The following is a 25814-nucleotide window of genomic DNA, read 5'->3' on the forward strand; positions in this document are numbered from 1 at the left end:
AACTGTTAGAGAACAGCGTGGCCTCTGCTGTCTTTAGCAGGGCCTTGAACGACAAAGACACTCATGTGCATTCATATTGTTGCACACACACACACGCTCAAAACAAAAATAATTGGGGGATACCATTCAAATTAAGAATTCATTATGTCTCGCAGTCTCTGCAGTCTGTAAGCAAAGACTGTGAAGCAGCGCCACTAACAAGGCTGTTCTAACACTCATGTATACCTACTGTCTGTATGGTTACTGGAGCTGCATGCTGAGTGCACATTACAAATAAAAAGATGGTCCCATATTCTCACTTAAAAAAGGGACAGATTTACATTAATTGGGAAAAACATATCTGAATACTAAAATTGGGTGGCATCCCCCTTAATAGCAAAACATAACCAAATTCTTTCCCAATGAACCCACTCCCTCATGATAAACAGACAGGTAAATGCTAAAAACAATTGGTGTAAGCTTATACAATAGTATATCACAGTCCCCAATTTGTGTCTTAACGCTTACATGTCAGTGATGCAAATATAGAAAATAGTGGTTTCTACTGTAACATTTATTATTGATGGTATCTACATTTACAGTATAAGGGGAGAAGGGAGTGGAAGAGAGAGGGAGGTGAGAGAGAAAAAGGTTATTTTTTCGAGCAGTGCTGCTGGTTGAGAGACACAGACACAGAGAGATAACAAAAGGCAACATTTTCATTCTTGGTGCCATGAGCATTCAGGTGTTTGCATGTGTACAAGTGTGAGAGAATACTGAACTGAACTAAAGTATGTACATATAGAAAGAATAAAAAAGGGAAAGTGAGAGTAAAAGAGGTTGGTATTGGCTCCCAAGTTTGGAACGATGATAGACAGAGAAAGCCCTGTGGGCCTGAGGTGGGCAAGAGTCCTAATGCCAAATGTCCACAAAACAGAAAAGACACACACAACGTGTAACTGGTAAGCACATACTCACGCCCACACAGACGGCTTCACAACTACGCACATGAGAGACATAAACGCACTGGGCCTCATTAAAATAATCAGCACAGAGCACATTAGGCATAATAAACTCTTTTTTTTCCTGAGTCAAGGACAAAAACACCCCCGTAGAATAGCCAAGATGACATTCAACTAAAACATCAAAATATAATGGCCAAGGAGTAGAACCAAATGGCATATTCAGCTGATAAAAGAAGATATCTCAGTGTGTATGGCCATACTAACCAATAAACACTCAAACATGGAGCTTTTGGTCTACTCTGATGCCGCCTGTGTCCCAGTCAGAAGAGAACAGGATTCTCTCTTTTAGGATCCCACTCTACAGCCACAGACGTCATTGCTGAGCTGACAGTATAGTTTTCACTTTCTTGGTCTCGCCCACATACACAATGTACTATAATACTGTACATCTCTCAAACAAATGTATGATATAACACTGTGCACTCTCTCCAGACAGACGGATGGCAGTGTGTATGCCAAGCTGTGCTGCGGGTTTCACCTTGGCTTTTAAGCCTTTTCCACGGAGCTTGCGGCTCTGCTGTGAAACTACATCCTATCTTCCCCTTCATCCGACATCTTTGGTGCAAGCCTCAGCTTTCCACTGAATGTGCATTATTAGATGTTCCGGCAACAAGCCATTCAACAGTACCAAAATGCATATACAATTCAGATATATGGTCAAAAATGTTTTACCTACAAGAGATACCTAGAGATAAGGTTACTTGATTTCCCAGACTCAACATCAGTTTTGATTAATCTACCCAGAGAACATTATGCCTATAAAACATGCTGCTGCAATCACTAAAAGGATCTCAACTTCATTGGAGTGTGTATTTAACACCCATCTTAGACTTCATCAAAAGCACTGCTCTTCAAATGACTGTAATTGTAATTGCTGCAGCACTCAAGTTAATTAACAGCTAATGCCTCGTCTGTCAGCATGTGTTTGTTGAACAGTGTTAACTTTGTAGCTGTTGTGTATGTGAGCATGATTTCTTTTTAAATCTTTGCCTTGAGCCTGCTCATGTGTTCATACATGTCTGCATGTGTCAGCTACGCTATGTCCAAGTCCACGGGCTGTGTCCAGATGATGGACTGAACAACCCAACTAGCCTGTGAGCTGAGGCAGTAACACAGTTCTGATAGAGCTGCTGGCTGGACGGCGCTGACAGCAGGGCAGTCAAATGTACTGTACTGCTGTCATATACACACAGACGGGGTTAAGGGTTTGGTCAGGGCTAATCTCTTCAGTGCACCAGGCGACAGAGCAGCCCTGGCCAAATTTAAACCAGCCAAAAGCTTAAAGAGTCCAACAACTGAGACCCATACAAGTCAAGCACAGCCAGAGGCATGCATGCAAAGGGGCTGTATCTCTTTCTGCTCATTTAACATGAGTGCCTGAGAAACACTTTCCAAGCACACCATTAAGAAGTGACATACTTAAAAACTTGGACTGCATAAAATGCTCTTTCGGTTCTCACATTTCATTGTTAAATCCAAAACTGAGGAATGATATGCTTCTACATTTTTGTATAGCCTTAGTTTTTAGTTAGTTTTTTGTACTATCAGACTGTAGAATACTCAAATCATCAACAAATGATCAAAGAAAATACATCCTCTACGTTTGTTAGCTTTCTTTTACTTCCGAACAAATATAGAATATAAATAACTTTACATGATCAAATCAATCACATAACACTGATGGGTCGAGTTATATCACAGATGCGCTGATGGCACACAATTCTGATATACAGAATCATCATCATCATCATCATCATCACGTCATGTCATAATAGTAGAAAACAGGCAGCTGATGAAGTGATTGTGATTGACACAATTCAACACACTATACTGCAGTCTTCAAACATGGACATTTGGATACTAAAACTATTCATGTGCCACCCATCCATATTTATCTAGCTTCTTGTTATTTATGCTGCTCCACCAGCACTTTGTGTGGCCATGCGCTTGGCTTAGAAGCTGATGACAGCTTAGACTTGGCCCTCTCTAATACCACTGTACCAGCTGCAGTGCTTTGTTATTGATTAGATCTGTAACCCTGTCCAACACTGCAGCTGCAGACACCCCGATAACAAGAGAGGAAAAATATTATCACACAAAAGACACAATGGGTCAGATGTACTAACGTTTTTGCGACCACTTCAGACGTATTTGTTTTCGCAACATGCGTGTAAAAGCATGGCGAGGTATGTACAAACAGGCCGCACTAAGGTAAAAGCGTAGACTGCCTGTCGTGGGGACTGAAAATGGCAAATTGTGCTTTTCCGTGTCATGCATATGCATTCACGGGAGGGCCAAGGGGAAAGTGGGAGTTTCCCATAAAGAGATGGGAGGGAAAGTGTAAAGTGCTAAATCGTTATCTCTAAATCTTTGTTTTTAACTGTTTTGACTGACTTGGTGGCTGATCCATGATAGAAAGAGAGAAGGAGGCCCATTCAATTGCGCTTTTAAATGCACACAATTTACGGTATAGTGGGCGGAGAAAGATGCTGATTACCTGATGAACTGCAGGTTTGGTAAATACGACGTAAGCTGTAGTATCACAGCGTGCGCTTTCTGCGGGTTGGCCATGGTGCTGATAACGCTACTTTCGCAAATGTACGTACAACTGGCCCATGACTTTTCTCAGACAACGTCATATGACTGTTGTCTGTGCACTTTCCTCTTAGCGCCACAACAAAGAGAGGAATTTATGAAGACTAAAATCCCAAGCTGCAAAGAGAGGAGATCTGGTCCCAACTCTCTTTGTCTATGCATTAATGTGTGGTGAGTTTGCTTTAGTGATGCCTGTCCCTAAGCATCCTCTCTTCTTTTGTACAGTTGTACAGCCTCGCTAGAACTTGGTACACTGGAGGGCTACAACAGTGGGGAAATACTGATTAAAAAAAAGAGATGTGTACGGTGTGACAGACGGACAGAGCAGAGTGAGTGAAAGCAAGGGGGAGGGTGGGCGAGACAAATGCATTAAAAATGGATCAAAACCTTTATGCCTCTTTGTGTGATGGTGTAGCTCTGGGGTTACTGTCACTTTGACAGGTACAATGAAATGACGGGAGTTTCAGGGGAATGCGGAATGACCAGCTTGAAGGTAAAGTCAACCGGGGTCTGCGCCTGACATTTCTGAAATGTGGCTGAAAGCTCTCACAGCGTGTAAGTGTACTTGCTCTGTGCTGCAACACATAACCAGGGCACCGTCTAGATCCAAGCCCCAAAACACACACACACACACAATATGATTCTATACTGCCTTCTCACAAAATTCATCCTTGACCATCGAAGTGGTCAAGAGTAAATATTTTCTCCTTGTATGTGATGACACCTTGCAACCAACACACCACAGTCTGGGGGCGGGTGGATGTGTGGGTGGAGAGAACACTGATGTATTAGCTTTCCACCTCTAGTCCCAGGGGTAACTGCAGAGCAGGTGTACTGTTAATAACTCATAATTATTCTGGGAGCGCAATCAGAATAATGGACTCTGATGTGGTACGCACAATAAACATCAGTCACTGAGGAATGGCAGCAGTCTCACAAGGGGAGAGGAGGAACCGAATTAGCTGACCAGGTGTACAGACAACCCAACCTCTAGTACTGTGGATTAGGAGAGGAGAAAGAGAGAAAAGAATTAAGTGTGTGCAACTGTGTTTGTGTGTGTTAGTTTTTATAGAGATGAACATTGACAAAGAGGGCAAAAAAAAGCATGTGAGAATTGAAGACAGTGTGAAAAGATGGAGAAATAGAGCGGTGACAGTCCAAACAACGGCCCCTGGGAGCTTCCTGTGAAATCAAAAAGAGTGAACATGACAACAGTTGGTGTGACAACAGGCTCGTTTCCATTAGAGCAGCCCCCTTTCACACTCCCTCTGAGTGACAGGTGTATGCTCTCAGTCGTAGCTGGTCACACAGCAGACACTGTGGCTGTAGAGGGCCACAGCATGTAGGAACTGTTTGGATACATTTTAAACGTACAGACCAAGTCCTGCCTTCAGTGACTCTAAACCATGCTCTACAGAAATCATGCAGCACTGACATCCGGACAATCCAGAGGATGGATTTGTGAAGGCTATCAAGCACATCAATACAGCCTCGACGTTAGCTAACAGAGCCATTTCCTGGGTCCAAAACCCACCCTGTGAGGCCACCATGCGCAGAGAGGGGGCGCCACCACCAGCTACTTTCTCTGTGAGACACAGGCAATAGAGCAGTGCATGCTGGGAAAAAAGGCTAGAGTGCCAAAGCATGTGGAAAGCTAGAGCTGATATTTCTTAGAAGGGATGAAGGAGAAAAGGTGCGTTTATAAAGCAAGACAGAGGGAGTGCAGGGGAACAGCAGTGCTATGATTTGGCATTGACCAATACAAGTTTCTTATAAATTACTAATTGTAGCTGCTCTTTGCATCTCAGCTTTGCAAGACTTGACGTTCCTCTTCAAATTCGACTATAAATGTATATGAACTTTACTTTGGGACACTGACTAGTGTGTAAATTATGTAGCAGTGCTGCAGCGTTTAATAATCCCTGTAGAGGCAAAGTATAAAGTCTTCCCTTTCAATAATTCAGCAGGGAAGGCATGGCACGCAGCTGCTCCAACAAGCTATACAAAGGGCACCGGGGAGGTCTCCAACGTCCAATAACGATACAACGTTTTAGTTTGCATACCAAGTGCGCACACAATAGGTTGCATGCCTACTTTAGTTTCTGACACTCCCCGTCATTATAAAAAAGGTACACAGGTTGTAACCTGCCCTTTGCTACGCTTGGCTTACCTTCAGGTCATCCTGACGGAGACATTCAGACCTGCTTAAAGGCCAAATCATTTAGTAGATAAAGCTTATAGGTCAACATAAATGTGTATATCAGAAGCATTTGAATCACAAAAGGTTTCTCCAATGCACTCTGGTGAAACATTTTGGAGCATCACTGGAAACTAGGAGCAAGTAAATGCTTAAAAACAGTCATAAACATTTATGTTAGCAATATAAGCGATGCAAGTGTTCTGGTATACTAAAATTAACAGATAAGGCAGTTATTTTCCAAACAAGGACATCTAAGAGTGTATTATTGTGCTTGTTATACCACGGTCACTTACCACAGGCAATAAGACAAGCTCTCTCTCAAACTCAACCTTCTTTAAATGTTGTTTAAAAATGGTTGACAATACTACAGAGCTAACCCCCTGGTTATCAACACAAGTAATGTTAGATCATCTGCAGTTTAATGTACTTTTACACTGTGGTTAAACGGTTGACCAGCCAATCGGACCTTGATATAATCTGCCTTATTATCCATCCTCATACCGTTTGACTCCCCCTATCAGGCTGTGTTCAACACCTACAGTATACCCAGTGAGAGAAAAGATAGACATACAGTATCTCACAAAAGTGAGTACACCCCTCACATTTTAGTAAATATTTCATTATATCTTTTAATGGGACGACACTGAAGAAATTACACTTTGCTACAATGTAAAGTATTAAGTGTACAGCTTGTATAACCTTACCATATACCATTATAACCATACCTAGAGATTGGCATGGGGTACTTTCCATAAAATCATCTCTCAATGCAAATCAAACCAGCTATTAGGCTAACCAACATAAAACCATGCCAATCTCTAGGTATGGTGAAGGGTATGTGATGATGTGGGTTTATTTTAATTCCAAAGGCCAAGGGAACTTTATCAGGATGCATAGTATCTTGGATCCATGAAATAACTGGCCTTTACAAATAAAATCCTGCCTGCCTCTATGGGAATTTAACATAGGGGTGTACTCACTTTAGTTGCCAGCGGTTTAGACATTAATGGCTGTGTGTTGAGATATTTTGAGGGGACAGCACATTTACAATGTTATACAAGCGGTACACTTATTACTTTACATTGTAGCAAAGTGTAATTTCTTCAGTGTTGTCCCATTAAAAGATATAATGAAATATTTATTAAAATATGAGGGGTGTACTCACTTTTGTGAGATACTGTAAATTCAACATTTAATTACCAGTCTACTGATTTCTTGTTAGAAATGATATACTTTAAATCACAGTTTGGCTGCTGTCCTATCCACGGTGACTGTAAACCTAACTTGAGGCCGTGACCTTGGTTTCACACTTGCTGCAGCTGAGATGTGGAAAATACTAGGTTTTGGTAATTGGTTTTCGATACAGCACAGTTTCGCAATATTTTCCGTGGCAATACTGTATCAATACACAGACGCCAAGTATCAATCTTTTATTATATAAATTCCACGTGAAAATTTTACTTTTTGGTACTAGAATAATAAAATTCATTGCTTTTTCAGTTCACTTGATGGTGCAGTTGAGTTTCTTTTTTAAAATGTTTTTAGATAAAATAGATGTTCACAAAGTTTTCCTTTGGGAACATAATTTGAAGTTGGAAAAAGGTAATCAAGTGCAATATATCACAGAATATTGCAATATGTATTAAATCTCAATAATATCGTATCATGACAGAAGTATCGTGATAATATCGTATCGTGGGGCCTCTGGTGATTCCCACTCCTAGTAAATACAGAAAAAAATACTTAGCTGTTCCCCTGGACTAACAACACTGAATAGCTATGCCCTCCATATTACTATAGAGAAGTGAGAAATAGAAAGATAAAAAAAGGTTTCAGAGACAGAAGAAGAGGAAATAGTATAAATGAGAAGGAGGGAGTAGGTAGAGACTACAAAGTGAAATATTTCATTCAGGTGCACACATGCTGCTCGGCACACACCCATACCTGCCAGAAGTCCTGCAGAGAGGGAGGGGCAGAACGGGAAGGAGATGAGGAGGGAGTGAGACAGAAGAGGAGAGGAGGAGGAGGAGGAGGAGGAGGGAGTTTGTGGGCGGAGAATGGGGAATCAGTAGATGGAATGATTGGGGGAGGAGACAGAGAAAAAGTAGGGGTTTTGGGAGAAGGGGAGTTGAGGGTGATGGTTATTCACGAGGAAGGGAAGAGAGAGAAAATGGAGGGATTACTCGTTACGTGAATGAGAGAGGATGGCTGATAAAAGCATGAAGGAATAATCAACAGTTAACAATGGCAACGTTAGGTCTCATCAACATTAGTTGTAAAAGCAGGCCCACATCACCAGGGTAAGAGACGAAAACACAGAGAGGGAGAAAGGTGTAATGAAACAATTGGTTGAGCAAACACAATGTCATTTAAAGACTTCTAAAATAATAAGTTTCCATGGACAGGAAAATAAAAATAAAACAAACAGGGTAGGTCAATATGACAACAGTTGTTAAACAACCCTATCGGGCATGTCTGTATGTGAACATTACAGACTGAACATGGAACAAATTAGTGTCAGCAGGAGGGGGCGGGGATAGGGAGGAGTTAGAGGTTTATAACACGTACACTCTTAAACACTCTTCCACTTAACTGTATGCATGTGACAAATCTCTCAGTTGGCTGGGCTATTTCTAAACAGAGGTCTTTTAAGAGAGCTCTCATGTTACTCTCACCCAATACTCTACTCCTCTCTGCCATCGCCCCTAGTCTTCATTGCAGTTTAAAAACCCAACCCCGAGCTGAAACGCTCCCCTTGTACTATACCACACCCTCCATTAACTTCATGATTTACACACTACAGATATTGCACCACTACTTGCCGTGGCCATTTCATCTACTGTAGGTCTAATTCTACCCAGTCTTAAGTTTCATGTGAACTAGATTTCATGGGAGGAAACAGTAATGGTTTATTCCTCCTCTAAACTAGCTATGGGTGTCCATTAAGCTAATGAGTTGAAGGAAAGTGTCTCTGGGCGAAAAGGGGTTGGGCAGAGCCAGGGAGGAAGGGGAGCTATCGGGTCGCTCTGACCATGGCAGGAAAATCTCAGGGGACAGAAAAGGCTAAATACAGTATCAGAGAAAACCATGTGTCAAGAGATTTGCCTAGCAAATAGAGGAAACAAGAGGCCTTGAAATAGGGACTACATTTACATAAGCAGACAAGAGCCATAAATGATAAGTGTTCCATTTTGATTTTAGGCCGCCACAGAATTTCACATTTACTTTTGATTAATGTATATAGCCCAAGCTCTTTAGTTATGCTTTTGAAATATGGTTGAGTCCAAGTTCTGGGGGCTTTCACTAAACATAAGGCTTAGTAAAATCACTACTGAGTCGTAGTAAAAGAGGGAAGTTGTGACAAAAAGGTCTGTCTTCAGCCTCACTGACTTGGTGTGGTTCATCGGACTACAATATGGAGATGAGGTACAGACTTCACTCATTATCACAGCAGCCTAATGGCTGATGGATTTCCTAATGAGGTTAGAAACTACAATAATCACACTGATGATTAGCTAATACTTTATGTGTAGGAATGGTTGGCTACTGGGTATGAGAGATGCACCTTGGGATCAGTGACAGGGCAGTAATAGTCACAAATCAATATCTAGGAAAGCAGTAATGAAAATAATGTTAGATATTTAAATTGATGGCCTCTATTTTCCTGACTGTGAACAGAGCAATGTTAGCATTTAGAACTAGCTCATTTTAAAGTCAGTCTGGGGGCTAAGGGGGAGCTAACCTGCCCAAAGTTCACCTGCTGTTTGTCTTGTCTTTAAATAGGCCATTAGACTGGACAGACCCACTTTGTACATGTCCCTCTTAATGATTAAGTGTGGAGCTGCTCTGTTAAAGAGTTCTTTTGTGATTGTTGCGGGCAAAAATCCTTGATTATGCGGCACGTGTTCTTAAAAAATTTATATTATATTAATATTTTTGAAAAAAAAACTGCGGTTTCATCATGGCTTCATCGTGGGGTTTGCAGCTTTCGATGATGTTCACGTCGCGTAATTACGTCACTTCATAACATTCCCATGGCAACAGGGGAAAATGGCTGCTCTTGTGTAAAGTAAACGCAACATTTAACTTTCTGCTAAGATATATGTGACTTTTTTGCAACGAAAATGCGGGGATTATGAAATCATGCAAGCCCTGCATATTTTGTGTGGAAATCGGCAATTTATGAGGCATAAATATGCGGACTTTGGCTGATTATGCATTGAATTATGCGATCGCATGATCGCGTTTTTCTGAAGGGACTGGTTACAGCATCCCCGCATAGGTTGAAAACAATATATTTAAACCTTCAGAGCTCAAACAATATTTGGAAAGCAAGATATTTTGATTATCTGCTCTAGTCTCATTTACTGTGATTGGAAAATAATGAGTTGATGGTTGAGGAGCAGACAGCAAAGATAGAGAAGCAGATAAAGCAAAGACATGAGAAAAGAAAAACATAGTTTACAGGGTATGGTCTGTGAAAAACAACATCCTTTAACTTTCAAATTTTCAACATGCACTCTGGATGTTCTGTGTCATTCACATTTTTTCTCCTATAAAACGTGTACCTGCGATGGACGTATCTCAGTGTGACACCAGCGTGTGCGCACGATATCAACAGAAATGCAGAAATGTCAGCTAACATTCTCATAGCTGTGTTTCTAACAGTATGATTGGGATTTTCTGTATTCATTTCTGCTCTTTGCTGACAAAACATAATTGTGTTTTCTATTTGCTCCACTATCTCTTTCCATGTGTCATCTTTTACGATGCTGTAACCCCCTCCCCCTGGTGGGTATTTGTTTATTTCTGTGACATTGAGTTATTCCCATAATTTATACATCATTCCAAGTTCTATTTATCCATTTCTTCAATGTCATTTCAGCCTGAAAGATAAATGAATGTGGCAGTTCTTTGATTTACTTTGCATTTCATAGACATAATTCATAGATTATTATTTTATAGATATTATATATGACATTTATAAGGCCTGGGATTCAATAACAGACACATTTAAAATACATTAAAACAGATGCATATGTATACACAAAAAGTAGAAGTAATGCCCACTTATAAATCAGTTTACATGGATTTACATATTTTTTCTTTCAGAGATATTATCTTTGACTTTTATATCTATCTATCTATCTATCTGTTATTTTGTTAACTGTTCCCTCACTACTGCACTGAATTAAGACCCTATGTTTTAAAACCTCACTTATAATTCCTTGTATGAAATTAGGATCAATATTTAAGAGTTAAGGGACAGCTTTCTGACAATACTCAAGAGATAAGTTAATAAGAAAAAAAACACATTGACTTATAATTTTACTGAATGTTGAGCTTTGACTTTGGACTACTTTTAACTGAAAAAAGTTCTATAAAAAACTGTGGAAGAGTGAATAATAACTGCAATATTGCTTCTTACAAATGACATTTTTCAATGCACAAACTTATTTCTAGTAACCTCCATTGTATTGGGATATTGGCAGAAGTTTCGGAGGCAGACATCTCTCAACTTAAACTATCTTCATGGCCAGATACCACCATGGGTAAATGAGAAAATGTGTTTTTATTTTATTTTATTTTGGATGAATTGATTCTTTATTGACAATGACCATTCTGGAGAATATATCCCTCTGGACTGGGAAAAGAAATAAGCTCCCATATGTTATTAGCACAGCTTTCTGGGGGAATGCAATTCCCATTGGGTTTACAGTATATTTATATAATCCAACAACAGTTACTTTAAACTGAATTTATAAACCAGAAACAATATGTTTCTAAAACATAATTATAAAAACTCCCTGCTGCTGACCTCCATAATTGCTAAGTCGACCCCCTATCCTCTTTACCACCCAGACGCCCACTTCTTACCTTTCCATCATATCGCTTCACAACAAACTGATCCAGGCCTAGGTCTGAAAAAGAGACAGAGAGAGAAAATAAACAGACACAGATTAGGAGACAAATATTATAACAAATGAGATGTGAGGCACACTAGTTACACAACTGGGGCATCAGGATTTATGCCTAGCATGAAGCAACACACATGTATTTACTTTGTGTCATTACTGATCATAATCACTGACATGTGCTCAAGATTAATAATAGTCATTAACAATCCATTTTGCAAATTCTTAAAATAAACAATCAGCATTCAGCTTTGACTCTTCTGATCATCAGTTAGAAAGTTCTCAACCAGCATACCGAGATCAACAGTGTTAACATGAACATTGGTGTACATGGTTGTTTAAAATGAGTATTGGGCGTTTGGTTCATTGCTAACACAATGAATAATGACTTCAATGCACACATATTGATCAGTTGAAAAGGAGTCTTCACTGTGCACTGGTCTTTTGTCCCGTCAGTCTTACGGTTATTTCTTTCGTTGCCTCAATTCATTCTGTGGCTGAATATAATTCTGCTCCTAGCAAGAATGATATGAAATGTGATTTTCCCACTTTCTACTAGACTTTATCAAATATACTTCAAACATAAGTTATGAATGTTGGGTGAAAAAGACAATCCTACGTCCAAACTGTAATGTAAATCAAACTAATAAGTTGGGGTAATTATTTTCTAAACTCTTGTGTGAGGCAACAGTTATAATCTGCCAAATGAAGCATGCAGTATTCATATATTATATATAATGTTCAAAGAGTCGCACAGGCTCCGGACGTCTAGTAGCACACTGACCTGCAGAAACAGTCTGTTCAAATCAGATTAACTTTGAGGGCGATTATTAGAGTATAATCTCATTAATCTGAATTTGGCTTCATTGGCATTATAGAAAACCTTAAAATAGCCACCATCTTCTTCTGCTGAGTCAGTAATCCTTCTTCCTTCAGGTGAGTAACCACAACAAACAAGATTCCCAATTCAGGGACTGGATCGCTGAGCTTGAGCACAAATTTCTAGATCAAATACTGGGAAGGCAAGGTCTGTACCATTTCAATGGCTGTTTCAAATGCACCTGAAAAAGGCAGCCATGTTTTGCTCAATTCTGAAAGGACAAATTGGTCTATCCAGCACGCATTACTATATCAAAATCTATTCCATCAAGGGCATAGGGAATATCCTAGTCATGTAATTCACAGTTCAAGGCAATAAGTTGATAACCTGAAGTATTGGTCTCTGTCAGACTGGACTGTCGGATTTGGAGATGCTATGTGTACCTCGTCCACCTCGTAAGGATACAGCCTTTGAACTGGGACGCAGTTCAATTGTTCTATCCATCTATGTATTTAGACATTTCCAGACCGTGTCCAAACAGACAATTCACATTTTTATCAGGTCCATGGGTTATTCATCATCTATGAGCCAGAAAATCTGCAGAGCATTAAAACAACAAAAGCAGACTAATCAGCAAGTGAGACTTTATAATAATTTTTTTAACTGAGCAGGAAGTCTGTTCGTTAACCTCACGTGGGTTGGGGGCTTTGAAAAGAGACTGAAATGGCTGCCTATGAAGTAAACAGCAGCTTCTCATGGCTTGTTTATCTGCTTTGCTGAGCCTTCTCTTATTCAACGGAGCTCGGCTCATAATTACTTAAATGCCAGTTTGGAAAGGCTAAAAGCAGGATAAAGAAAGGAGGAGCTGGGGTGTCATAAAGTGGGAAGGAGAGATGCTGGGTCTATAAATGAAAGGCCAAAGGGGGTCAAGCTAGGCCAAGTCTTGAGCATGGTTAACAGATGGAAGTGATGAGGTGAGCAGGAGAGGCAGCGCAGACGTGACAGGTCCAGCTAAGTCCTTATTAAGCGCTAACCGCAGGCTTGCCTCTTTACTGTGGATGAAGCGCAGGATGCAATAGTCATCACACACTGTACATTCAACCGCAAGTCTGTGATGGAGGCTAATATACTCCCAAACAATAAAATGTCACGCAAATCTAAATTAATTTTAGTGTTGAATAACCAGATAAAGACAGGAGTGGAGCCGACACATGTCTATGCCAAGTTAAGATCCCTGCCTTCCCAACCCTCCCATGGCTGAAGATCAAATATCTCTCACTGGCTCCATGTGTGACGCCTGAGATCTGCTCTGGCTTGAACCTGTTAATTGAAACACCAACTGCTGTGTTGCGTGTCCCTCAACTCAGCGTGATCGCACACCCATCCCCATCCCCCTTCATACTTGTGAACACAGTCAGTGGGATCGTTATACCAGGAACTGTCAGAAGTCCGGAACTGCCAAGCGTGTGCCAAGTGTCCCCGTATCAGCAAGGTTGCCAGAGTATATTTGGGTTCAAAATCTTGGATGAGAGGCAGAATCAGTCTAAACAATTACTTGAGTCTACAGAACTACAGACTCAAGGAATAAAGAAAAATCATAGAAAATAACTGGAGCATGCCAGTAGGTGTAAAGAAGTCACTGATGAAGATTAAGCACAGGCAGTGGAAGGAGAAAGAGGAGACTCACTCTCAGGCTGCTTCTCATTGGGTGTGATGGAGCGTATGAAGTCCTGGGGCGTCATGTAAACCTCAGCATCTCCATGCTCGCCGATGACCTTCAGCGTGGCAAAGTAGCGAAAAATCTTGTCTGGAGTTGAGTAGGCTCTTATCCTGTTCTCATACTCCATCACCTGCCAACCAGACAGGAACCACAATTAATGACACACAATTATTTCACACATTACGTACAAGCACCACTCTTAACATACCTAAACATCAGCCAAATCAAAGACGAAAGATTATTCCTGTGTGTATCAAGGTAAATGATCTGAAGTAGAGCTAAGAGACTGCGGAGAGGGTGAAGGAGGGACCAGAATAAAGAAGCAGGTGGTAGCAGCAAAACAAGTTGACAGTGCTGATGGGGAAGTACATTATATTAGCCTCAACTACCACATAATCAAAACAGGAAATAATGATTTCAGCATCAGTCAGACTGACAGGTTAACATAAAAGGAGACTGCAGAGGCTATCACAGCCACACAAAGCTGTGACAACTGCACATAAGGATAACAGCATAGCTTCACTAACATACTGAAGTGTTACACACATTAACCCCATCAATGTTTGCCTTGACACTGCCATTTGCTTTGCAGCAGAAAGTTTCAAACCAATGCAGCATAACTGGTAAATTGACAGAACTGTGTCTGTTTGGGAGCTGTGCTCAGCCACACAGACACTCAATGATTGTGTACACTACACAAACTCCCGGTGGAAAAAGTAAAATATGTTATCCAGTCCGATTTTGATAACAGAAAGATACACAGAAACTAGGTTATCTTCTTGAGTCTGCAAGCTGTGATTGCGTGCTTCTGTGTTGGTTCCCCCTCTTTAGCTGAACTTATTGGTCTATAGGGAAATCACCAGGAGCGTGTCCCCCGGAAGAGGCAACCATCAGCGTATGGATGAGAGCTTTTAGGACTGCCGCGTGGAAATGCCGGAGAGCCTGACTGATGGAAAGCCTGGTATATGCCGTCGTCTCTCTCTGGATCTCATCTCCTCAGATTTACAGGCTACTGATCTCAGCATCACCCACAATGATGGAGACCCAAGTCCAATCTTCTGAGCTTTCAGCCATTTATGCCCTCTCTTTCCATTACAAAAATTACACATATACAACCACGGGGGTGAAATTCAAGTCAAACCAGTTATTTATTCATTTGTTCCTTAAGTTAAGAGCAACATCTAGGACAAGTTTGGCAAATCACTTTAAAAGTAAGAGGGTGAAAGCACTGAATTTTAAAAACACACAGTGTGAAAATTCCCTCTTTGCTGCATAGTTTTGCATTTGAGTTATTATTCAGACAGTTCCCATCACCTTTTTTTAAAAAAAAAAAAGAAAAGATAATGGAAGGAACAGAAACTCAAAATAAATTTTCAAGTCATGTTTAAGTATTTCCCACCACACACTGTAAAACTCCATGTACATTTCATTCTGAAGCACTGAGGCACATGCTCGGACATTTGCACACATATTTTACTTCAGACAGTATGCTTTATCAAACCTAGACTCTTTATTTGACATAGTGAGTGAGCCACAAACTATTTTTACCAACACACTAGTGAATCCTTTCGTGCTGTGATTCACTAAAACCGTTTGCCCGCTAGACGTTTATATGCTTTCAGCAGACTGAGGCTGCTGCTGAGGCAAGAGGGATTGCACATTTTTTACATCTACATCCATAAGTCAGATGTACTATTGCATCACATTTCCTTTGAAAAAATTGCAGCGAACATTCAAAGGTCTTCCTCTTTCCTTCTCCCTGGTCCTCCAACAATAATATGCAGAACTACAAACTGTTTATTTGGCATCGTAACAAAGACCCTTTATACTTCTTTTGCTTGTCTGGATTTGTCATCGGCTGCCTAATTAACAGCAATGAAATTTTATGGGTGGTGCATTTCTGTTGTTTACGACAGCAGCAATGCATGCTGATTACCTTTGTGTGTCTCCGTAAAATATTCTGTCAAAAATATAATGGCGTTTGCATATTGGACATTGATTGGGAGGGCTTTTAAAACACCATTCTAGATGTGAATTAAATACCGGACTTACTGAACGGCTGAATGTTTATTATTTATTGATTACCTTGCGGTCACGGAATCCAGAGCGTGGCTTCTTTTTTTTTTCCTCCCCACCTTCATTTGCTTCTTCGTCTCCACTGCTGGCCTCCACCGATTTCTCTGACCCAGCCTCAGAATCTGCATCCCTCACGAATTCCACCCCCTCTCCGCCTGGCTGCTCAGAGTGTCGGACAGAAGGCCCTGCCTCTGCATATGCTCTAGTTTTCAACAAAGAAACAGATTAGAAGGAATCTCTCTCTGTGTTTTGCTCTGGTACCAAGTAGAATCAGGGAAGTGTGTAGCTGACTATGTTTTGCAGCTAAGTATGTACTGTAGCGTTGATGCTTAACGGTTAAACCAGAGAGAGGGAAGAAGAGAGAGTATGTGCTGCACTGTGTTTTGCTTGCAGAGAGGTTTACCAAGGCAAACTCCCACTTGACCATTTTTCTAAATAAACAAAAAATTGGAATAATGATAATAAATAGCTGGGTGTGTCTGGGGTAAGCTGAATAATTCAGTTTAACGAGACACAAGGAGAATGAAGCCTGGGGTGAAGGCCTGGAACAGTCTCGTCCCATCAGTCTCAAATGCCCTGAGGTACCATCCATCACTTTGCCTCCTGCAGCACAGTCATTCTGTTCCCATAGAGCTCTCACGCCAACACCTTCTCCACCAATTTGCATTAACTAAAACACCAGCCTCCTTAGTAATGATTAGCCATAGAAATGTTGTGACACCCTTGGGGTGGTGGCTTGGCATGTACAACAGAAATACAGGTAAGCAACTTCATGGGGTGGTTTCCCCAACAGTTGTATAATGCTGGGGAGTCGAATTTGGCATGCGCTCAAAAGCCAATAACTGTGGTCAAATACTGCCCTGCAAGCAAATCCTAGTTTACTCAATGTAGATCAAGGACAGTTCATTTAATGGGGGACCACACCAGATAGAGAAGCTTGCAAGTCATGGTGTGAAGAGAACCAATTGACTCGAGAACAAAACAAGACGATGCACTCCGAAGTGTGGTGTGCCATTCAATGGGAATATCTTTGATGTGGTAGTAAAACCAAGAAAAATGCCGCTCAAAAGAAACCAGAAAACACAGTCATATAACATTGTTGCAAGCAACACTGTATTTGGGGATGGTAAAAGCCAGTGGCAATCAAAGACAAAATGTAACACTGTATTTGGGGATGCTTAATAAGCTTGTGTGATAATTTGAAAAGCCAGCAACAATCAAAGACAAAATCTTTACACTAACATATTTTGCAGTCTTTGGTTATTTTAATGTGTATAAATTAATTATTTGTGTGTTTCTTTGTTTGCAAACCAGTTTGCCTCTTGAGGGAAAAATAAAGCATTTTTGAAGGCCATTATTATTTTCTTAGTACACAGAAGCACAAAGGTGTATTACTGGGCCCAGACTTACCTTTTCCAGAGCAGCCCAGCACTAGCAGAGACACCAGTAACCCCAGCCAGGGCTGCCAGCATCAGCCTCCTCCGGCCAGACCCTCGCACCGCCCCACTGTGGTAACGCCGGGACAACTGCACTAGTCCCACCGAAACTGCGGACAGCGCCCGCAAGCTTAACATCCTGAAGAGAGAAAAGAATAAAGGCGCGGTGAAACAGCTGGCACTCTTAACAGGGCCAACACAGGACTGTAATGTACAAGAATCAGAGGATGTTCTACAATTTAGTTTAAGAGCATTTTGCCCAGCATGTGATGACAGAAAAAAGGTAGTAGATGTCAGATCGGCTTCTGTTATTGCAAATACTGAAAAATGAGGAGGATAAAACTGTTTCAAACTACATAACGTAAATATCATCTGAACGTCACAGAGAAGCGCACACAGCTACCGCTGTGCTAATCACATTCCTTCTCAAGTCATAAGCCATGGAAGTCTTATGTAAGGATTTAGAGAACCAAAAAACTAATTAACACTCATCTCGAGAGGCAAAGCTTAGAACAATAGCAGTGCACTCATGGGATTTGTCTTCATACTGCACTGCAGGCAAAACTGTACCTTCAACAGTTAATGCATAAATGTCCTGGAATCCTCAAACACCCTGATTAATAAACAACAAAAAGCAAGGATAAAAGCAATTGCCACCAGTGAAGCTAAGCTCCAGAACTTCATTTTCAACCAGACTGTTGCTTCATTCATCTGTGTCATGGAAAGATGATTAACAATTAAGCAAGGGGCTACTGGTGTGTATCTGTAGCTTCCGTGTGTGCACAAAGGATGGGACAGAGGAGTTCATCCCACTGAGGCTTGAAGCTGCCACCTGTCGATATCCTATTAACAATTCAGACACCGATTGTCATGGATTCAGTAGAAAGTCAGAAAAATACTTGGCATATGCTAATTGGAATGTTCGGCAGGCCATGACAATTGGGACTGAGGTGAACAGCAAGCACGCATGCACACCATCTCCATGGGGATCATTGATGATCATTTCTGAATCATTTTTTTAAATGCTGACGACATGAGAGAATTTCTCCCATATCAGATCGGCTTAAAAGGTTTTATGTTCAACTGGAAAGAGTTTTTTCATCTCCGCCACAAATACGTACACACATATGCCGGACAGACAAGCCTAAATATACAAGAGGCAGAGCTATAAAAATTGTTTTTCTTGGTCTGTGTGACTTCAAGCTGTCAGCTGAGGACTGCCCATTTAGGCTAGTATAATTAATGTCTTCCTGGGTCTTTGAAATATATCAACTGAGCTGAAATGAAATCATTTTCAAAGTGAGAGTTATCCATGATCTGTGAAATCTCCAGTCGGGGGACTTGGAGCTTGTACAGAAAATAGTTTTTTTTTTTTTTTTTTTTTTTTTTTACAGATGAGACACACCAATGCTCAATGGTTTCTTCTCATCAGCCTGTCAGAACTTTTTGGTCAGGATGGCGACACTGGGATTGTGAAAGCTATCTTGAATAAAAAGCAGTGAGCCAAACTACAGCTACAACTCCCTTATCTGTACTATCCATCTTCACAGAATACTGAAGAGGACTTTGTATTTAAAATATGGTACCTTTGCTGGAGACATCTCTTTTGAATATCTTGCAATCAAAAACTTAGAAATAAACACACACTGCAATGGACAATGGGACAATTTTATGCTATTACAACAACAAAAAGAAAACAATAACCAGGCAAATATGTAAGTGTGTTGGAGCTCTTGACCATCCACTGAGGTTTTAGCAAGGTGAACAGTACATCACACAGCACATTTAATTTTGTAACAGCTGGGCAATGGAAAGAAAAACTATTAATGGTGGCGTTAACGGACACTGATTGACATCATTTTGTTAATTAAATTAAGCTTTCTCAGGCTGCTTCTGAGTGACATGCCCAATGCCCCTAAAAACAGCATCCAGTTATCATCAAGTCACTTGCTTCAACTATTTATTGCATTTGTTCTACATCCATAAAGAAAGGTACATTATAAGTATAACAGTTTGCCAAATTTAGAACATAATCCAACAATTTATATAATTACTTATAGCTTTCAGGGTAACTTTCGCGATCTTAATGTCTTAGGTTTTTAGTCGTTGTTATCAATATAAATTATATAGTGTCCAGATCACCGCACACACCCACCCACACCTGTTTTAAATATCTGTATTTATATCTAATGTTAAATTTTACAGTCTTTACATTTTTATTAGAATATACTTTGTGTTTCATATTGCTTAATAACATTTGTTTTTATTTATAAAATGATATAAACCAATCCTAATGTTGAGTTAATGTACATATAACTGTTAATTGTGTTTTGTCTGAAGCTTTGGCAACATTGTTATTGCTTTGGCTTTCATGCCAATAAAGCCCCTTGAATTGAATAGAAAATTGAACACTACAAAACATTAACTCAAATCCCAGCCAAGAAGGACTAGGCTATATTTGACATCCTGTTAAACCTGCCTACCTGTTGAACCTGGTAAAACATGGCAGCATGTTCAGCATATGGATGTCTCGATTGCATCCTTTCACAGTGAGCCAAGTGTTATAATACATTCATGCTCCTTATTTTAAAACCATTCAGTTCAGCCAGTGCCACAGCACAGTCCAGAATCACATTCAGCCCTTTAAATCCAGACAAGGTACACTGGGACCTGAAACTGACCTGGGACCTGGTAAATCAATATCGCTCTTGGTAATCAACATTCTCCGCCACCTGGCAGTGATATGTTGAGATGCTCACAAGAGAAACATAAGTATTTATGTTGTGTAAACACTACTCGGTACTTGGATGAGCGCGCCCTATAAAAACAAAGGGAGTGGGCAGTGTCAACTCAACAGCCTGGGGCACTAACAATGATGTTATATGCCCTCAGATGAAACTAGAGATGCATTCCACTCAAACAATAATAAACTTTGCAGTTCCTCTGTTGCTTGGGGATGTTTTCTACCTCTGAGCAGTAAATATAAACAGTGAAAGGGGATTGTGGTCAGTAGTAGGCCTACCAGAAGCACAGAGGAATAATGTATTTCTACCTCCTAACCTTCTAATATGGAAACTTTCAGATTGTATAGATCTTTAGCCAGGTCTGTGACTTGTTCATGACAAATGACAACTTTCTTACGAGTTGACTAATTCATTTAAGTTGACAAAAGTACTTATAATTTAGTCACTGATTGGGATTGCTGGAAGATTCATTAGAATGAAACGGGTAAAAATACTCAAAGGTTGGGCCATTTTGACAGTCTGTGGTGACTCACAAGTTAGTTAGCCATTTCTCACTGCCCAACTGGAATATCAAGTGTAAACATAAGTGTTAAGTGTACTGCAGGTGATTGATCAACAATAGTACATTAGCAAAGGTGGCACAAATTGGTAATCCAACATGAACAGAACTGGCAACTTGGTTGGGTCTGTTCCCAAAAACTGGGGTACAGAGAAGGGTCCTCCTGCAAGGTTAATAACGTTCCCAAGTAAAGTTAGCAAAAGTTTACTTTCAGCAGAAGTTAGCAAAACACTAGCATGTCCGAGAATCGTCATACGTTTTTCCTCACAATTGTCACCTAGCTACATAACAAGCTAACCATTTACCATTAACAAAAACCTAACGTTACTGAGATTAGCACCCAGGACACAACCATCGCCTTTTGCATGTGCGGTGTGTGGCTGATATGATTAACGTTGTATGGACCAAAGTCGGGGTCTTTGACATCAACATTTAACACGGGCACCCTGCCGTCAACAGCTAGCTAGCTAATTCACCTAGGTAACATTACTGTGGCAAATACACAGGGTTAAATATATAATGTTTATAGTAATTTAGGAGTTATAGTTATATGTCCGAGCGGAAACCTGGCCCCCAAAGTTGTTCCCATGATTGACAAGGACCCCAATGTTTTGTTTTTAGCCGCAAGTTGACCTCGTTGACAACAGCCTGCAGTAATATAACGTTAGCGCTTAGCCGTCTGCTAACTAGTAATATATGTTTTGAACAATCAGTCTTAATTTTGTATCACTTGTTACTGTTAATGTGACATGCTTGTCTGTGTAACGTAACGTTAGTCCAGCAGTCCGAAAATTGTTTCTTAGGGCAGCTAACGCTAGCTAGCTAGCAAGCTAACAGTTAACATTAGCATACATGTCTACTATTAGCTAAAAGAGGTGCTATTCCATCGGTTACACACAGCTTCTTAGAGAGCTGTCTTGGCATAGAAGCGGCACTGTTACTCACGTTAGTGTCACACAAACACCAGTCAGTCCAAAATAATGATGTCTTCGGCGTTTCAGAGTAACGTTACGTTTTTCCCTCTTGTGTCTGCAGAGATGGAGCGCAGCGCAAACAGCAGTTCCGTGTTCACCAACTGTCGTACAGACAGCGGGGTGGGGCAACATATACGCACCCCGCCGCATGCAGTTTAGAGGGCTCCGTCCCACCACTGCTAGGGATTGGATTTATTGTGTGAGTACTGTAGCTCCAACGAATTGTATGTCATTTCATCAATTAGCTGCATGACATACTCCTATTCAGCTCACCATACCATATATGATAATAAATAACATTTTCTATGTCGGCAAAATACTTAAATTGGTCATCATCAAAAGGCAAAGCAGCTACCAATATGAATGTTGAAAAATTACCTTTGTTCTCGGAAACCACATTAATCTATATCAATCCAATCCAGTATTACTGATTGAAACTGATGTCAGAATGAAAAAGGTGAACAAACGGACTCACACACAAATTGCAAGAAGATGGTGATATAAAGGGCCTAGGCTAAATGCGTAGCCTTTTCTCTATAGTAGCCTATGTTTTTTTTCAGATCAGATCATTTATATGAAATAGGATATAAGCTACAATTAGAAATTGATGGTATAGCACAGGTTCACATATTGAATATTTAGCATCTCAATATGTTTTGAATGAATAGGCTACACTTTTATTTGGTAAGTTTTGAAATATACACATTGACTCCTTTGGTAATTCTATTTTTGATTTAAAAAAAGCAACAACCATTCACAGAATTGAACTGGGAGATAGAGAGTCTCAGCTGTCAGTCATGCATGCCTTGACAGAGCTTCAGTATAACAATGTATCAAAACTACAGTATAATGACTTGCCTCTTCACAGTGTGCCAGATCTAATTGTTGCCATGAAAACTTGCTGGATTGAATGCATAATGTGAAAGGAAAAGCTGGGGAGCCGCCGAGTCGACTGGGGATGTGTCATAGAAGACTGCAGGTTGCCGGGACTTGGCCCATCCAATGAAAGTTCAGGTCAAATTTCTGCTTGATGTGACCTTACATCAATATTAATGAGGTTATGAATAAAGTAATGATAACGCAGTGACTGTTAGGTTGAGTCCAAAACACCAGCTGGTTTCTTTTAAGAAATGTCCGAATATTTCTTCACCACTAGACATCAATACAATGTAATCATTTTGCCACTTATATGAACTGTTATTTATATTCAAATTCCTAAACTTAAAAGCATTTTAACAGAACTGCTCCTCGTAAAGGGCAAACCTCTCTTATAGAGCTCTTTGTCGTGGAGTGCCACTGACTAGACAGACATTTTTGGAATGCTGTGAAGTTGAATTCTCATTGGATAAACCCAGCCTAATTATATTTAGCACTTAGCTCTTGGTTGAGTGGAATAACTAGACACACCTGTACACACAAATCCATCTCAGTTAACACATGCATGTAATCAGACCAGTAAATGCACATTGCTGCAGTTTTAAAGGCAGTAGGAGGCATGTTGGAAACAGCCATACCATTATTTGTTCAGTGAGTCTGAGACTCCCCTTTTAGCATGTGGTTTATAGCAACATATTTCTTTTAATGTCATCCCAGATGACCTTATCTTAAGCTACAGAATGTAAATACACCAATCCTGCATTACTCTGCTGTATCAGTTAATCACATTTTCGTGAAACTTTCTTGTGTGCGTTGCATAAATGCCAGGAGGTTTAATGGCTTTGGATTAATTCAAGTTATAAAATAGTGAAAACAGAGCCAAATGTGTCTTCTTAAAAGGATTCATGATATATAAGGAGAAATGGAACACTGTCCTTAAAAGTGGCACCAGAATCGTAGCATTCTGTCAATATATTGCTTAATCAATACACTTGATAGAAAATCACTGATATAAAATACATACATTGCAACTAATATCTCCAGTTTCTTCCTCTATTAAAAATATTATCTATACTAATGTCTTTGTCTTTTCCCACCATCTTTAATTAAAATGATTTTCAATACCTCCTTGTCCTCACACTCTCCCACTCTCTCTCTCTCTCTCTCTCTCTCTCTCTCTCTCTCTCTCTTCTTATCACAAGAACGGTACACACAATGTAATTGGAAGTTTCATATTGAATTTGAATAGCTTCACAACAGTAATAATCTCAGCATGGTAAGTGTCCACAATAAGAGCGCATGTTTCTCTAATTCAAAGCCATTCATCTTGTTCACAAACACTATGTCAGTATTTTATTATTCTTATAAATATGCATAATACAATGCAAATCAATTCTTAACAAGAGATGTCGGTTTAGCTATTGGAACTTATCCGCACCCCAAAGGCCAGCCCTCTGTAGGTGCACAGCTAAAATACACAGTTTATGCACATGACACATTTGAATGTTGTGCAAAATGCATAGATGAATAATAATTCTGAACAAATTGGAAAAGAATAGCTGCTAAATAGCTCATGACCAAAGTGTTTTTAGACCTGTCGACATGTCCAGGGTGTCCAGCATGGTGTAGGGTTCAGTGTCCTGGCCTATTAGAATTTAGGGATCAGCTGTCATGTAAACCTTAAACTCAAGTTTTCACTCTCTGACTCCAGTTTGTCTGACTTAATTCAGGTCGAAGGTAATGGATAATACGGTGACTGTCTACCCAGCAGCCTTCATGTTGCATTGCAACAGTAATCTAAACAATAGCATTACATCTACCCTATTGTGGCAGTGCAAAGGTGGAGCAAGAGATAAGACAAGCTTGCAAAAGAGCTTTCTCTGCTCAACTGTTTTTAGAACATAGTGACAGCGTTGCTATCATTGTGACTTATGTTTGGTTTAAGAGGGTGTCTCACTCTTGAGTGTTACATTACTAAGAACACACTTGTAAATCCATAGGGGAGTAATGGCTTTCTGTGTTTCCGTGCACCCAGGACAAGTCCCAGCTGAGCTGCTTTGTATATTGAAAACCATGGTGAAACTTGATCCACAAGCTGTACCTCTGTATAATGGCGAAAGATGGCTCAGACAAAAGCAGGCTCTAGTTTCAGCAGTTATATTGCTGTGGTGTCTGCGAGCCGTCATATGTGTAAGAGTAAACAAGAAAAGAAAAGGCAGCATACATTGCCTAATAAGGTCTGTTCTTACACAATGTAGTGTGAGCTTGGTGGTGTGATGAAATAGAAGTTACACACCCACCCATGCTTGCTTTGGGCATTAGATCCATGGGAGGGACTATTCCATGCTGCTAGGAGACATTTCAGTCATGAACGGACACACACACAAACACACACACACACACACACACACACACACACACACACACACACACACACACACACAGGCATGCATACACACCTCTTACTGTTCTCAATTCATCCATATCTGACCTTGACATATGGGTGCAGTGATTTTTTGAAAGCAGTTATGTCTCTTTTGAAGAGTTGCCTTTTTTTCTTTTTCTTTTCTGTGAAAAAATATTCATGCCAGCAGAGATTATATTTGAGTTACATAAATGTAGATTAATTTGAATTTGTCATGCTCATATTGAATCCCTGTTTCTTTAACACTAATGCCTATGAAACTGGAATGTATGGGGCACAAGCTTCTTTTGTTTACAGTGCTAACATACCGTGTGCACATGCATACTGTCATGGTGCAGTTACAGCAGTACTGTAAGGGTACCTGGTAGTATCTGGCACCACACAAAGATTCATTTTGTGAATCGATGCAACCTCGAGGCCTTGAGCAGGTCCTTGTCCATGGCTGATAATTTACATTTAAATTGCATCAC

The 25814-nt window shown here is 40.2% G+C and overlaps 1 protein-coding gene across 5 annotated transcripts in view; it reads right to left on the reverse strand.

The window, feature by feature from the left end:
* Positions 1-25814, reverse strand: part of micu1 (mitochondrial calcium uptake 1) — a 60775-nt gene that overhangs the window by 14272 nt on the left and 20689 nt on the right. For 2 of the 5 annotated variants that reach the window (XM_035992448.1, XM_031302374.2), the window contains exons 1-6: positions 22015-22247; positions 17741-17905; positions 16340-16532; positions 14222-14384; positions 11677-11720; positions 7744-7755 (exon numbers count right to left, since the gene is read on the reverse strand). In XM_035992448.1, the coding sequence (XP_035848341.1) occupies positions 7744-7755; positions 11677-11720; positions 14222-14384; positions 16340-16532; positions 17741-17905; positions 22015-22193 (756 nt within the window). In that variant the 5' untranslated portion in view covers positions 22194-22247. Of the gene's footprint in view, positions 1-7743; positions 7756-11676; positions 11721-14221; positions 14385-16339; positions 16533-17740; positions 17906-22014; positions 22248-25814 lie in introns of those variants that run through there. The other 3 variants (XM_035992450.1, XM_035992449.1, XM_035992451.1) reach the window with 2 other exon arrangements.

The sequence above is a fragment of the Sander lucioperca genome, chromosome 15, assembly GCF_008315115.2.
Source record: "Sander lucioperca isolate FBNREF2018 chromosome 15, SLUC_FBN_1.2, whole genome shotgun sequence".
NCBI classification, from domain to species: Eukaryota; Metazoa; Chordata; class Actinopteri; order Perciformes; family Percidae; genus Sander; species Sander lucioperca.